General features: G+C 34.8%; 1 protein-coding gene across 1 annotated transcript in view; it reads right to left on the reverse strand.

Moving 5' to 3' along the window:
* The window catches only part of LOC100176169 (cytoplasmic dynein 1 heavy chain 1), a 54401-nt gene that overhangs the window by 9760 nt on the left and 28134 nt on the right, over positions 1-16507 (reverse strand). Inside the window, exons 49-72 of the mRNA XM_026833630.1 lie at positions 15771-15969; positions 15033-15210; positions 14145-14277; positions 13299-13550; positions 12631-12811; positions 12054-12197; positions 11465-11568; positions 11066-11153; positions 10546-10737; positions 9453-9682; positions 8925-9071; positions 8323-8478; positions 7826-8000; positions 7323-7510; positions 6808-6971; positions 6212-6374; positions 5285-5512; positions 4797-4956; positions 3823-4068; positions 3299-3507; positions 2713-2965; positions 2170-2301; positions 1515-1655; positions 1086-1202 (exon numbers count right to left, since the gene is read on the reverse strand). Of these exons, the coding sequence (XP_026689431.1) occupies positions 1086-1202; positions 1515-1655; positions 2170-2301; positions 2713-2965; positions 3299-3507; positions 3823-4068; positions 4797-4956; positions 5285-5512; positions 6212-6374; positions 6808-6971; positions 7323-7510; positions 7826-8000; positions 8323-8478; positions 8925-9071; positions 9453-9682; positions 10546-10737; positions 11066-11153; positions 11465-11568; positions 12054-12197; positions 12631-12811; positions 13299-13550; positions 14145-14277; positions 15033-15210; positions 15771-15969 (4180 nt within the window). The remainder of the gene's footprint in view (positions 1-1085; positions 1203-1514; positions 1656-2169; positions 2302-2712; positions 2966-3298; positions 3508-3822; positions 4069-4796; positions 4957-5284; positions 5513-6211; positions 6375-6807; positions 6972-7322; positions 7511-7825; positions 8001-8322; positions 8479-8924; positions 9072-9452; positions 9683-10545; positions 10738-11065; positions 11154-11464; positions 11569-12053; positions 12198-12630; positions 12812-13298; positions 13551-14144; positions 14278-15032; positions 15211-15770; positions 15970-16507) is intronic.

Genomic DNA, 16507 nt, shown 5'->3' on the forward strand with positions numbered 1-16507 from the left:
AGAATAGAATGTGCATATACAATGTTGGGGTAATGGGTCAACTCGGCCTAAATCCCAGATCCCATGGCATGCCTCACTGTAGAACCAGACTCATATAGAATAGAATGTGCACATACAATGTTGGGGTAATGGGTCAACTCTGACCTAAATCCCAGGTCCCATGGCGTGTCTCACTTTAGGACCTCACCCATATAGAATAGAACGTGCATATACAATGTTGTGGTAATGGGCCAACTCTGACCTAAATCCCAGGCCCCATGGCGTGCCTCACTGTAGGACCATACTCATATAGAATAGAATGTGCATATACAATGTTGGGGTAATGGGTCAACTCTGGCCTAAATCCCAGGTCCCATGGCGTGTCTCACTTTAGGACCTCACCCATATAGAATAGAACGTGCATATACAATGTTGTGGTAATGGGCCAACTCTGACCTAAATCCCAGGCCCCATGGCGTGCCTCACTGTAGGGACCCTACCCAAATAGAATAGAATGTGCATATACAATGTTGGGGTAATGGGTCAACTCGGCCTAAATCCCAGGTCCCATGGCATGTCTCACTTTAGGACCTCACCCATATAGAATAGAACGTGCATATACAATGTTGTGGTAATGGGCCAACTCTGACCTAAATCCCAGGCCCCATGGCGTGCCTCACTGTAGGGACCCTACCCAAATAGAATAGAATGTGCATATACAATGTTGGGGTAATGGGTCAACTCGGCCTAAATCCCAGGCCCCATGGCGTGCCTCACTGTAGGGACCCTACCCAAATAGAATAGAATGTGCATATACAATGTTGGGGTAATGGGTCAACTCGGCCTAAATCCCAGGCCCCATGGCATGCCTCACTGTAGGACCCCACCCATATAGAATAGAATGTGCATATACAATGTTGGGGTAATGGGCCAACTGTGGTCTAAATCCCAGGTCCCATGGCGTGTCTCACTTTAGGACCTCACCCATATAGAATAGAATGTGCATATACAATGTTATATGACGCCACCCACACTTTATATATATTTCTATTATGCATCACCCATATAGAACAGAAATACAGTCTTAACACAAGTATTATATTTACCTGAAACAATGAACTTGTAATAATAGAAAGTCTCTTCTCATATCCTTCAGTTTTGTCCAGTTGATCATTCTCACAAAGTACGGAGTGGTAAACGTCAAGGAAGAAACGAAGGGAATACTGAAAGTAATATAAAAGATTAAAACAATTCACATTATAAAAATAATTTTCGCTCTTTTTAAAATAATACCACAACATAAGCTTTTCTGGTAAAAACATTAATGCATAAAATAATAACATTATTCATGCTATGATACTGTTGCTACCACACATTCTATAGGTTTATATAACAACTGAAATTGATTATTTAACATCAAATTGACATAGACTTTATTTAAACAATGTATTACCTAACAGGATTTTTTAACAAAAAAAACAAACGCATTTTTTTACACCAGCATTTTCCTTAATATTAATTTTCAATATTTCCACCTGGTATAGGAAATGTAGTTGAGACAAGGATTCCAGTGTAAAGTAAATAGCAGAACAAGCGGAAGCAAGCGGGAGATATTGGTTCGAAACATTTTCCACTTCTTGCATAACAACATCGGTCTCTTCTACTTTGCATTGAACCTGTATAAATAGAAATAGTAAAGTAAATTATTTTTGCTGTTATATATCATCCAAAATAGCTCTGTTGTTAAATTTATTTTACTTAATAATGAATAAGATAAAGAATTTCCATTTTTGGTTTTATTTTTAATATAAATTAGAAACTTTCGCTGTTAGACATGAATTAAATTAGTCTTTATAAATAATTTCTGTTACAGTCTTAGAAAACAAAAAGTAAAAACTTGCAAAAAACAACTGGTTTTAAAAAATGGTAAATAGTTTTTTACTCATAACTCCCAAAATGAAAATAACGCGTTGCATTGAACCGGTAAACACATAAATGGTAGAACAAATATATAAACTATTGCTGTTGGACATGAACGAAAAAAAGCTCTAATTGCAATTTTATTTTACTAAGTAATGTATAAAAAATAAAAAAAAACACTTAAAAACTATAAAAAATTATTAAAATTAGTGTTTTAGATTTAAAATAATTTTTTTGGATTTAGATAAAAAAAAAACAATTAAACCGAACCTCTGCAGCTTCCTTCTTCAATGTTTCAAGCGCGGTAATAATTCGATCATCATCTAATATTCGCCCTTTTACTTCATTCAACGTTTGGAGCAAAGATTTTTCCAAATGTCGCAACCGTGATTGATATTCACCCTGGAATACAAATTATTATCAACGAGTTAGTATTTAGTTTATGTATTTTGGTAATAAAGCTATTTTATGAATAATACAACAAAACTATCACCCAAAAACTTGAATACGTGGTAACTCAGAAAGAGGTTTATGAATATTAAACAAAACAACTTCATCATAACATTTGCTTCATTCATTCAATGTATGATGAATTATTCCCTGATAAAGTCTTGCTGGATGGCAGACGAAACATTGGAAATACACTTAGGTTTGATACCAGATGAGCCACCAAAAAATTTTTCCATTATGCCTGGTAGCTGAAGTAACAGAGTAACTTATTTATCCTTGTGTGAGAAATCTCAAAGTACAGGTAAACTACACTATATTCTAAACAGGTAAAGTGCCCTTGTTACATCATCCATTCATTTATACCTGTAGTTTGAGCAAGTCCGATCGCTTAAGATCCACGTCTGGTCTCTCAGCTCTCAACACTTGGTTTAAACACTGAGCTTGAAGCGATCCTCGTGTTATGGTAAAGTTAATGAACGTAACACGTGAGCAGAGGTCGGGGGGAAACTCTGCTGTTGGGTCGCGCGTGGTGAGGAATATCGTGAACGCAGGTGAAAGGTCAATGTCCTGGTCGCCGATCGTGATCAGAACACGACCTCCCGTTCGCCGAAGCTCACTGGAATATAATGTATGGTATTTATTAGTAATGTGTTTTAATGTTTAATTGTTTTAATTAGTTTATTCTTTTGTACAAATCTACTCGTTGTAGCTCAATGGAATACAATGTATTATATTGTTGTATAGATTTTGCTGCTTTGTGCATATTAGTGTCATGTAATGTAATGATTATCGCAACTGTATTTATGCTACTCAATTTAATTGTATCTCAACATATAACTTGTTCAGTATAAGTTTTTTATTTCAAAATTTTACTATTCAGCCAAAAGTTAGTGTTTTTTAATTTGTATCTCACCGCACAGCTTGTACATTATAAGTCAAATCAACTCACCGATTCAACACAGGGTTCAAGATCGGATCATAACTTTCCACATCTTGCACCAACAATGGGTTCCCAAACCTCAACGAACTTTCAAGGTTTTTACGAAACGCGTTGTCCAAGAATGAGGTTTGTGATATTTTATGCGAAGCGAATTGTTTCATGATGTATTCAGTTGCTTGCCCAGATGGATCGATTATCAAGGGGTAACGGTTGAAACGCTGGGTTAATATAGAAGTTGTTAGGGTTTCTTAAATGAATTAGTTCATTTATTAATACAGCTAAACTTTTAGGGTTAAAAGAGGAATTCTGAAACCTAAATAAATTGCAGGACATACTACCCTATGCACCAATTATGTTACGTATATATTTTTTAACCATTAGTAATATGAAAAGGCAGTTTTTAAGTAATTTTTTGTCCGTTTTAGAAATTGATATTACAATAACGAGCACACAGGTTTTATTCATCCAACAGTAGGTATTTTTTTAAAAACCAACGAAACGTACAAACTAAGAAGACCAAATCAAACAAATACCTTCAGCATTATAGCGTTCTCAATACACAGATCATCCACAGGGAGTGAGTTTTGCTGCCACTGCATTCGCTCTTCCACGCTCGATAAATATTCAACTCGAGCCAAATCGTGACGGAACTCAATCCCCGCTTGTTGAAGATGGGCCACCCATGTTAAGAACAAGGTTTGACGCATGGATTGGTCAAAGTAACCAGCATATGAGATAAAAGCAGCAGATAATAAACAATCACCAGGCATGGTGGACATCTGGAAAAAAATAGTGTGATAAAATTCAAATAAATTAAAAATTTTTCAAAAATAGTATTAAAAAATAAAATTTAAAGAAAAATTCAAAATTCAATATTTCTTGACAAGTTGTTTGAATACTTGTTTTGTAACCAGAGGACACTGAGTTTGAAGCGTAATGCTTCTACCACGGTGGGTATTGTGATAGTGTTTAAGTTCTATTCCCCACTGCGTTAAACTAAATGTTATGGCCGGTTTGGCAACATTAATAATTATTGTGCGACGCGTACACTTAAACGCGCGTCATTAACATTCCTGTGTTTCTTGCATGATTTTTCGTACTCATGTGAACTTCTACTGTTGTGTTTTACTGAGACGTTCGTTTTAAGTTGAATAAAGCCTATGATCAGTTTCGTTCATCTAATAGGTTTCTGACAGGTATGTTCTTGAGCAAGGTACTTATTGACAATTGCTCCAACCTAGTGGCCACTAATGGAGTGTCCATATTTATTATTAAACCAAAAACCCACAAACTTACACACGTAGTAACTCGTAAGCGGACACTAGGTGCATGAAACAGGATATGCGTGTTATAACGACTGTCGTTGCCCCGCCATGCGAGGATAAATAAGTAACATTTGTGGTAACTGGGACGAGGGCACGAGGTGTATGAAACAGAACACCCTGCCATGTAAGAACTTAAAAAGTTGCTTCACCATGCAAGAATAATTAAATCCAATTTTTCCCACCTGGCTTTTGAAAGATTCACTTGTTTGTTCCCATCTTCCCTGTTCTTGCCCCAAACTTTGTAGGAGGCTTGTACTTCGAGTAACTTTCGCTTCAACTGCGATTAACTCTTGCTTGATGGCCTGAGCTTCACTCACAAGCAAAGCATATTCTTCAGTGTATCTGTTTTAACATTATTTTATTTTAACTACATTTAAAAAGTTTTACATAAAAAATTTCTTCGAAAATATGATCTAATATAAAAAATATCTTTAGTAAAAAGTTAATTCGAAAAAGTCAATTAAAATAAACCGTTATGTTTACCCATTGTTTAATAAAATATCATTAACTCAAAAAATATTTTTTAATTTACCTTTTGATAGAAAAATTACTCAAAATAAAATCTTTTTACCCAAAAATATTTTAAACTTACCTTTCAAATAAAATTCAAAAAAATCATTACTTAGAGATTACTTAATTTCTTAGAAAAAACAAAACATGTTTCATTCACCTTTTAATTGAATGTTCAAGATCTGAGATGAGCACCTCAACTTCCTCAGCTTCACTTTGATTATTGATTGCTTTTTGTTCCAACGTTCGTAACTCGCCACGAAGAGGTTCCACACGTTGCAACATATCAGCATATTGTAACTGAGCGATCGCCCATTTGACGAGGGGCCCACACGCCAAACTTGCACGGTTTATCGTCTCATATTTGTAACTTGGGTTCGAAATGTACCTTGAAAAAAACAGTTAATGATACGTTAAATTAATGATTACAAATATTTAAATATACCTAGCTGGATAATGAAAAATAAAAATTCTATGATTAGCCAAGGACATCAACAAGTGAAATGTTAATAAGTTGAAACTATAAAGCTAGGTCTATATAAAGAGTTAATGATATGTTAATACAACGATTACAAATATTAAAATAAATCTTGGTATTTAAAATCTTTATCAAATTTCCATGATCAGCCGAGCACGGCAAGTGAAATAATAAAACGTTTAAACTATAAAGCCAGGTGTATATTTAAGATTCTTGAGAGATAGATAAAAAAACGTAAGATTGGGAACGAAAGAACAATCGAATTATTTTTCAGTGAAGCACACAGTAAACACAATATAATGGAGCAGTACAGCAAACTATTTATCTATCTGTATATTTTTCACTTGGTAGCAACAACAACATACTACATAACTATCATTATATAGTAGGGTGGGGGAAGATGGGACACGTTTTCATTCTATTTTCTCGTCTCATTTGGTAGTAAACAAAGAACATTCAAAGAATTATAAAATCTTATCCTCACGTCGCCCATAGACCATTGTTAATTGTTTAAAAAAAAACTGATCAGGATATTTGGATGTTATGTGCTAAAGGTGTCCCGTCTAACCGTACTATATATTCCACCTGGCAACACAACAAACTACATACCTGTCATTCATAACCTTTCTTGTATAATCGCTGATGTCATCAGTTTGAAAGTTGATGATCGTGGAAATGAAATTATCACGAATAATAATTTGACGAATTGATTTCCAATCAGTTGTATTCTCACCAAGCAACAAACATATCGACTCCAAACATAATTTTACCCCTGAAATTAAATATAAGAAAGAGATTAATAAAATATTTAATGTTACTTTAGGATTTTTCATCCAATTATAAAATTTCCGTCTATTCATGAAAACAATTAAAATTGTCATCTAGATATAGAATTTGTTTTAAATAAAAAAATGATGAAGTTGGAGGTTTTGCGTAACTAAATAATCAAGTGTATGAAATACATAACAAGTATAGATCAATTTCAACTAATAGTATTCTGCTATATATATAACCAAAAATGGCATCGTCAGTCTCTTATTTAAATCGCATCTTATTTTAAGAATACAATTCAATTAAAATGTTATAGCAAATACATTGTTAAAAAAGACATTAAAAAAAAGTTAAAAACAAACAAACAAAGTTATGTTAACTATGAACTCACAACTTTATGGAATCATGCATAAATTCGCCGAAGCCATATATACCTGAAGGGGGGTTGGCCATTGATCTGATTTCAACCAAATGTTGTTTCTTGATTGAACGAACAGCAGCCTTAGCATCCTGGACAGCGGGTTCAACCTTCGATAATTCATCCATTACTTTGCTTGTCTCTTCCTTTATATGCTGGTTAAGCTCAGTCAGTTGTGCTCTGTGGAATTTGAGGTTAAAATTGAATGAATGTAACTTATTTATCCTCGTGTGCTGGGACAGATAGTCGTTATAACGCGGGTGTTCTGTTTCACGCACTTTGTGCCTGCTTACACGTTACCACGTATGTAACTTTGTGGGTGACTGTTTTTTGTTGATTTTCAATTGATAACCAGAGCATACTGGGTTCAAAACTCAATGCGGTCACCATTATGGCCTGTGTTTTTGATAAAACACTTTAATTCAAGAAGTTAGACTAAGATTTGCAAACTGGTAATCGAAAATGTCCTAACATTTAAAGTTGGCTCAATAAACCAAAGATAACATGAATTTTATTCATCAAATACTCCACCTTATCTGTCTCGATGTTTTCTTCTTATTTTCAGCTTCCTGTTGATCGTGAACAACTTGCTTAAGTTTATCGTTTGCTAAGTTATTCTTAAACTGCAACGCCGTGTTCTTCTGTGATAACTCCTTACGCAAATCTTCAACTTGATCGACCGTTTCCGATATTTTTCTCAAACCAACGTTCAGGTGAATCTGCAGTTAAAAGATTTATGAGTGAGAATTTAAATAAATATATTATGAATAGCTGTTTTTAAGATTAATATATTTTTAGCATGCAAATGACGGATTTTTAGTTGTATATAACATCTGTAAATAGATGTGGTTTAAAAGTATGCAGCATAAAATATAAAAAAATATCATTTTTGGAATCTAACTTTTAAAAATGGATAATTAATGTCTCAATATTACTTTCTTTAAATATTACAATAATTTTTAAATTAAACATACAAAATATGCATCAAAATAAGCATTGATATGCTAAATATGATCCAGTAAACTAATTAACACCTGTTGTTCTTCGAGGTCTGCCTTCTTCTCCTGCATTAGCTTTGCGTAATGGTTGATCAAGTCAAGGTATGACCTCGGTGATATTAGTATGGTCCGCGCACCTCGCTTGCTAAGTTTCTTGTTTGCATTATGCAAGGTTTGATGAATGAATACGCATGCATTCACCACTACATCTCTGTTATAGAAGGATAGCATTTGTATTAGGAATGAATGAAGTAATAAATGTAAATTATATATCCTCGCATGACGGGGCAATGACAGTCGTTATAACACGGGTGTTCTGTTCCATACACCTCATGCCCGCTTACGAGTTACCATGTAATAACTTTTTTTCACTTTTTGTAATGTATGGCTTACAATTTAGACAACCCATTAGGTCAAATGAGTTAGAGCCAATTGCTGATAAATATCTTGAAAAACACATATGCCCACAATGTTGGCATCAAGCCTCAAATTGTGGTCAAAACAGTATAATATTATATAATACAACATTGTACCTGTGTGTTGGCATGCTTGGTAACTTGCTACAAACAACTGGTAGATATTCAGGAGCTGTGTATTGAGAATTCTCCAAATCTATCTTGGAAGTAAATTCCTTTCCAACTTGAAATAAAGCATCAATTGACCAATCTCCAAACCAATTGAGGACACATCTGAAAATATGTGAAGATTATATGTGAAGATCCTTCCAGTGCGTTATCAACTAACCCAGAACTATCCTTTATAACTCTAACCCTCTATAACCCCTAACTAATAACACCCAACCACAAACTAAAAACCCCTAACCACCAACCTCAACACTTCCCACCAGCCTAATCCGTATCATACTGTAGGATTCTTCACTAGTTTTCATTAATGGGATTACACAACACATACAAGCATTACCGCTAACCACTAACTACTTACCTATAAACCCCTAACCCTCTATAAACCATAACTAATAACACCTAACCTATATAACTACCAACCTCAAACACTTCCCACCAGCCTAATCTATAACGTACTGTAGGATTCTTCAGTAGTTTTCATTAATGGGATTCTTTATTATCACACCACATATCACATACAAGCATGGCAGTATAAGCACCAGTAATATCACCTGTTAAACAAAGCGGGTGAAGTTGCAGCTCTGTCCTTCAATCCTTCTTCTGATGGATTCATCGTAAACACAACATGCAGGTTCTTCATCACTTCACCCGTGAACCATTTATATAATTCCTCCTGACTGTCTAGCATCAAACCCTCCCTGGAATGAATGTGAAAAATGTAATTTTTATTATACCAACGTTTTACTTGACTCTATTTTAGAGAATTAAAGTTTTTTATTTTACACACAAACCCCTGAGCCCCTTTGTTGGAGAAATATGTGCTTTAATACAGGCAGGCAACAAAGATCAAAATCAACTATTTTTGTCAGAGAGAAGACAGAGGATAATAAATGTATTTTAAGTCGTAAAAAATTTGTGGTTGAATTTTTTTGAGCAGCAGATGTGTATTATTTGGCTACAGTATTCGTGGTTCGTTTTGCCTTATAATGATTACAAACCAACCTTTGAGACTCTTCTTGCGAAAAGTGTGCATAAATACAAACATATTTCAGCGTATAAAGTTATATTCACAAACCAACCTTTGAGCTCCTTCCTTGCATTGCGTCATCAACGCAGCGTAATCATCTCCTTCGAATAATCCCGGAACCTCCCCGTTTGCGAGGAGCGTATTCATCCTCTCGAGGAAAGACGAGTCGAGGACGTTTGATTCATCCATGATAAACACAATGCGCTCTCCCTTGCATCCGGACCTCCGGAGGACGTTACGAAGATCTTCATCAAATTCAAGCCCCGTGTATTTACGATGGACCTTGGATGGAAAAGTTTGTATTTTATTTAATCCGGAACACAGTTTTGTATTGGTACATAATCTGCCAGCTGTGTGTAATTAAAAGGGCTTTTCTGTCAATGGTAACCAAACAACTCAGGCCCCGTGTAAGGCATGTATTGACGATGGACCTTGCATAAAAAGTTTGTATTTTATTTTATATAATCTGCCATATAGGTGTGAAATTAAAAAAAGCTTAAGTTGTTGAACCAAAGACCATGGTTTAATCTGCTTCCTGCTTAGACTTTGGATGGGAAAAGTTTGTATTTTCATGTTTCTGTGTAGAAAGCTTTTTGTCATTGGTAAACTAATAAAAATCTAAGTTTAGTCAATTACTCCAGCTCAGTGGTTGGGCACTTGCATTGTAAATGAAGGCTTTCACAGCGTATGTGTCCATGGGCAAGACATTTAACGGACATTGCTCCAACCCAGTGGTCACTAATGAGTTGTAGCACACTGGGTGTCAGGGTATAAACCAATCTGGCCTAAAATCTGATGACCCATAGTGTGTCCGCTGTAGGACCTCACCCATATAGAACAAATGTGCACATACAATGTTGGGTAATGGGCCAACTCTGGTTGGTTTAAATCCTAGGTGCCATTAGATGCCTTGCTACAGAACCTCACCCATATACAACTGAGAACAAATGTGCATATACAATTTAAAGCAATGAGCCAACTTTGGTTTAAATCTCAGGTCCCATTGCAGGCCCTGCAGCAGGACCTCACCCACATGGAATAGAATGTTATTACACAATGTTATTAATGGGCAAACTTAGGCCTAAATCTCATGTCCCATGTCGTGCCCGCCCAAAATAATATTTATTGCAATCTGCCCTACATACCTTGATCTGGAACACCTTCAATCCATTCATCCAAGCCACAAATCTCGACAAAGTTGTTTTGCCGGAGCCAGAAACACCGATCAACAATAAATGACCTTGTGGTTGGCGGAATATTCGGTCGATACGAAGAACATTATCAAGGACCTCGTTGAACAGGACGAGGGGTACGTCTAATTCCTCCTCATAAAACACCTGTAAGAGCATTCACATAAATAAAGAAATTAATGGGATTGTTTATCCTTGTGCAGTGGTGCAATGCCGTTATAACATTATGTTCTGTTTCAAACACATTGTACTAGCTTCTGAGTTACCATGCATGTAACTTATTTATCCTCGCATAGTGGGGCAACGACATTTGTTATAACACAAGTGTTCTGTTTCATACACCTGGGGTGCCCGCTTGCGAGTCACCACATATGTAACTTTGTGGGTAAATATTTTAGAAGTAATAAAATAATACGGTATAGTAATAATAATTATACGGTTACTTTAAACATAATCAAAACTCATGATAAAATACCTTCAGTCTTGCTTTTGTGAATTCTCTCAACTCTTCAATATCAACAGGAACATAATCTTTGCTTAACCAGTTGCTGTATAGTATTGGCCTGTAATACAACAGTGTTTAGATTCACAACACAAACATATATAAGGTATTGGGATACTACAACATATATAAAGAAAAATCTCCTATATTGGTCTAAAATCAAAGCATTTTTAATTTAAATCATCTTAATATATACACTAAGTTTTACAAACACATGCTACAATGTATATGGATCATACAACATAAAAGCATCATATTTATATAACTGTGATTTTTATAAATTAAAAACCTGTACATGCACAATGTATGGTTTATTCCTATATTTACATTTCAGGAAAATAAAATTTAAAAATACAATAAATAAACAAAAACCTCTTCAATGCAATTTCCTTTGTTATATTTGGAAAGTGTTTCAATGCAATCATATCAATGTTTTCATCTGCCCATTGTCTCTCTTCATTGTATACAAGACGGTCCTAAACAAATACAATGTTTTACAGGATTATAAACACCAGACCCTAATTATAAACAAGGTTTTATAGAACTACAAACACTTTATCATTAATGTTTTTCTCAATCTCTATGTTTAATGTTACGATTGAGTAATTTTGTGTTACTAGTATATAAGCTAAGTTTGTGTGCCAGAGAGTCATTTTAATATTAGATACAATGTAACAAGTGGTGTTTTTTAGTTAATGTTATAGTCACTGACTTATGCAACTATATTTTTCCACCCACAAGAATAAACAACTAAGAATATTAAAATTTACAAAAAATAACTTATTCTTAACCGCAGTCATTCTAACACTGCATGCATTGGATCAACAAGTCGTGTTATTTGGTGAGACCGTGAATCAGTTCTTAAACCAATCAATAACACCCATGTAGTTATACACCTTGTGTCAGTTCTTAAAACAATTAAAGTTAAACCAAACAACAACACCGATGTAGTTCTACCCACCTGAAACAAACGCAACCCTTCATGGGCCCATATTCTAACCAGACCTTCCACAGCCAGTGTTTCGAGGTGACGCAAAGCTTCACAAATACCTCGTACCCAACGTGACATTTCACGAGGCGAGTAAATATAATGCGGCTGCATGTCCTGGAAGAAACAAATAAAATATATTAAGATTTATACATATAAACGTTTGTTCTGGAAACAAAATGAAAACATTATATTCTTGAAAAAAATGGCTTGCTTTTTAAGCCCTATTTCATACCACACCAATATAGAATAGAATGTGCATATACAATGTTGGGGTAATGGGCCAACTCTAGATTAAAACCCAAGTCCCATTGAGTGCCACACTGTAGGATATCACCAATATAGAATATAATGTGCATATACAATTTTGAGTATTGGGCCAACTCTGGCTTAAATCCCAGGTCCCATGGCATACCTCACTGTAGGACCTCACCCATATAGAATAGAATGTGCATACACAATGTTGGGAGTATTGGGCCAACTTCACCCATATAGAATAGAAATACAGACCTAACCACAGAATATAACAAACTGTACAAATGCTACAAACCTGAGTAAAACGGTCCTGAGACATCACATAGAATTCCACCATAGCGTTGGTCAATGGATCCACATAAGGCCTTAATGAAGGCACCATACGTAACATGGCACGGTTGAATGTGCTGTAGATTTGCTTGAGTGAAGCAGGGCCAGGGTGGTCAACGTATACAACAGGTATGTGGCGTAAGAATCTAAGATTTATATTTGATATAAAAATTGAAATATAAATAAGAATCTAGAATTTATATTTCGGTTATAGGTTCTACTTGACCATTTTATGTAAGTGTCACATGGTTTCTGGTTTTACAACAGCATAGGCTGTGTAAATTTTTACTTTTTTAAGATTTAAACTTTTTTTTGAAGTTCTATCAGAAAGAATAAAGGACTGATGATGTTGCTTTAAGAGAAATAGATATTTTTAGAGTAAACTATTGGTTGGACTTGATTTTTGCGTTTTTCGTACTTTGTCCTAAAGGTTATTTTATAACAACAATCTTCCAACTTCACAAGCATTACATCAGAGCCAGATTCACACAATTCATTTTATTTGTTATAACATTTAAGCATACCAACCAACCAGCAGTGAAATAAAACTAAAAGCAAGTTTATGCTTATAACTGAAGTGTTTAACCCATGCAGACATTATATTTTGTAAATATAAGCATACAAAGCAATCACCTGTGAGATAAAGGTTTCCTCCCAGGGTCAGTGGGTGGGTTGCAAGCCCCTACTATTTGTATTCGTTCTAATTTGATCCAGGTACGATCCGAAGTCCGATAGAATCCACCATGTTCAACCATCTGTCTCAGGAATGAAATAACTCGTTGTGTTCCGTATTTATCCATGTCTGGTAAGTTGATTTCATCGCAGAACAACACAAGCCACTTGTTTAGTTGGATTGGTGCGAGTACAGTTCCACGGGGTGTCCATCTAATGTACAATGGTATGTATTATAACATGGGTTGTGACAATTTTGGCTAAGAGTGCCATGAAAGCCATATTATAAGTGAACTATGAAAAAAGTCATAAGCCATATTATAGTGCCATGAAAGCCATATTATGTATTATGAGCGCCATACAATATTTTTAAATCCTCAATGTAATCAATGGGTAATTAAAACACCCGGCAATCCTTATCCCAGTTGTTACATGGATAGTTTTGGTTGAGTGTTAGAAATAGATTGTTTCGTTATAGAAAATTACAGGAAAGTTTTATTTTTAACATTGGTAACTGTTAATATTGGAATCAAATTTCTTTCATGGGAATTCGTGTCTAACTATCCCTGCCTCCCTGTGTTTTAAAACAGTTTAAAGTCTATGATTCTAGTTAAATACAAATTAATTAAATTTTGCGGTACAGCAGGAATTTTGTTGGTATTTTATCAGCATGCCTTGAAAAGTGTAAATAATCAAGGCATTAAAACAACAAATATGAGCAAGCTACCTAAGTAAGCAAGCGTGTAAAAACGCAGGTTTTAATCAATACACACAAACAATTTTATCCTAAAAATGGCAACAACTCACTTGTATTCACAATAATGATCAAATGTTTTAAGCAATAACTCAGGTGTTGTTGCGCTGGAGAAGTTCAAACCAACAACCTCCATGTCCGGTAAAGCTCGTAACGCGGAGAACAAAGTCATGGTTTTACCAGAACCTATATAATGATAATAATAATTTTAGTAATAATGTTATGTGTATTATACAATTGCCCCAAACCCAGTGGTCACTTATAGGTTGTCTCAATTGTGATCATACGCTAAAAGAAAAAAAAAACAAACAAGGTGTATGAAACAGAGTCTTGTAACGAGTGTCGTTGCCCCGCCATGCGAAGATACATAAAATACGTAACAGTATTATACATATATTTATATAACTACCAGAATCTTAGAAATTTTAAATATAATATTCCATTGTGTTGCTGCTGCTAGCAGGTAGGGATGTGCCGAGCCGAGCCCGAACTCAAAAGCTCGTGCCCGAGCGTCTCCTTTTTTGATTTATTTTGATTAGCGACGCTTTTCGGCTAAACAGGAACGCATTCTCGTACGCCTTTCTCCTTGATGACGTCATAGGTGCTCGGACTCGGGCTCGTGCCGAGCTTTTCGTTGAAGCTCGGCGCTCGGCGAACCCGAGCTTTTTCAACTTCAGCACATCCCTACTAGCAGGTACAGTGTAGTTTCCAAACATGTGTGTAATTTGCATAATATATTGTCTGGCTATTTTTACCAGAGATAATATATTGCGTATTGCGAGGGTGCACAAGTTTTAGGTAAATGTAAAAGTGTGTAGTATTCCAAAAAATGTGATTAACACTCCATAACATATCTTGTGGTGTTTTATATGGTGTTTGACAATTTATTTATTAATTTTTTTAATGACCATCATTCTAATTTAATTTAGTCCATTACATACCTGGTGGTCCACACAATATCATTGGTTTATGTTCAGCTAGCCAAGTATAAAGTAAAGCCTCGTGACGAACTGTATCTAATGTTGGTACCACTACATCAGGTGCGGCAACTTTGTGTGTTTCAACTTCAACTTGCGGAACCTTGTTGATCCATGGACTCCATTCGCCATTCATTGATACCTGGAAATATATATATATGTATGCTGTATACACAGTGGCGCAGCCAGAAAAAAATAAGGGGGGGGGTTTTAATAAAAAAATTTTTTTTTTTAAATTTTTTTTTTGGTTTAAAAGGGGGGGGTCGACCCCCTAACCCCCCTGGCTGCGCCACTGCATATATTTAAATATATATATATATGCATTATGTTAGGGATTATGCATATGTTATATGGTTTAGAATGTTAGAAATGAACATGTAACACCAGAATCATACCAGAATAATAGACTGACGGGTGCCATTTATGCAAAATATATATCTTTTATATTATACAGTTTATTTGACTTGATTTTTGACTGTTTTGTATTTTGAATACCTTAACACAAGTGCATTCAGATTTCCTTCCTTTTGGGATTGCTTAGATTTCGTTCTTATTATTTGATGTTAAAAATTTAGCCGAACTACGAATGTTTATATGAATGTTTTTGTTTGTTTTTTTTAAAAAAAATTATAACGGACTACAACTTCATGTTAAAAGCATTCAAAGAATAAAAGGATGCATCCATGTATAACAATATCTTACCTCAAAATCAATGATATCCATATTATGTTGAGTTGGTAATGTTATATTAGTTGAGCGTTTAATATATTGAGCAAGTTCTTCTCTAATCTTAAGTTTTCCATCCCCAGCAAATGACCATAAGATGGAATATAGAATGTATTTCTGCATGTACTTCTCCAATACAGATGGCTGAATTGAAATATTACTTGAATGTATTACACTGGATTTTTAAGTTACAGTATTTCATGCATTATCTGCACTTGTAATAAAACAATATATCAAAAGAGCGGAAAAAATCTAATTCATGAAATGATAATAACGTTTATTAAATTTCTGGAATACTTGTGAAAATGTGTTTAAAAGTGTTTCTGTATAAGCATGAATCAACCATACAACATCAAATAAATGATTTTGCTAAAACTATAAATTTTGACTGATTGTAACATAAAAGGCCTAACAGTGTTGCATTATTAGGATATTAAAGAAAAAAATATATAACAGAGAAAGTTCTGTATTTATTTGATATGTAAACAACCACTTTAAAAAGAACACCCAATTTTGCTCATAAACTAAAAAAAGTATACTTACAAAAATTCAAAATAAACAAAACCTTTATACATACGAATTATATGAATGAATGAATGAATGAATGTAACTTACTTTATCCTCGCGTGGCCGGAAAACGACAGTCGTTATAACACGGGTGTGCACCTCGCGCCAGCTTACGAGTTACCAAGTATGTTACTTTGTGGGTGATT

This window comes from Ciona intestinalis, chromosome 3 (assembly GCF_000224145.3).
Source record: "Ciona intestinalis chromosome 3, KH, whole genome shotgun sequence".
Classification (NCBI taxonomy): Eukaryota; Metazoa; Chordata; class Ascidiacea; order Phlebobranchia; family Cionidae; genus Ciona; species Ciona intestinalis.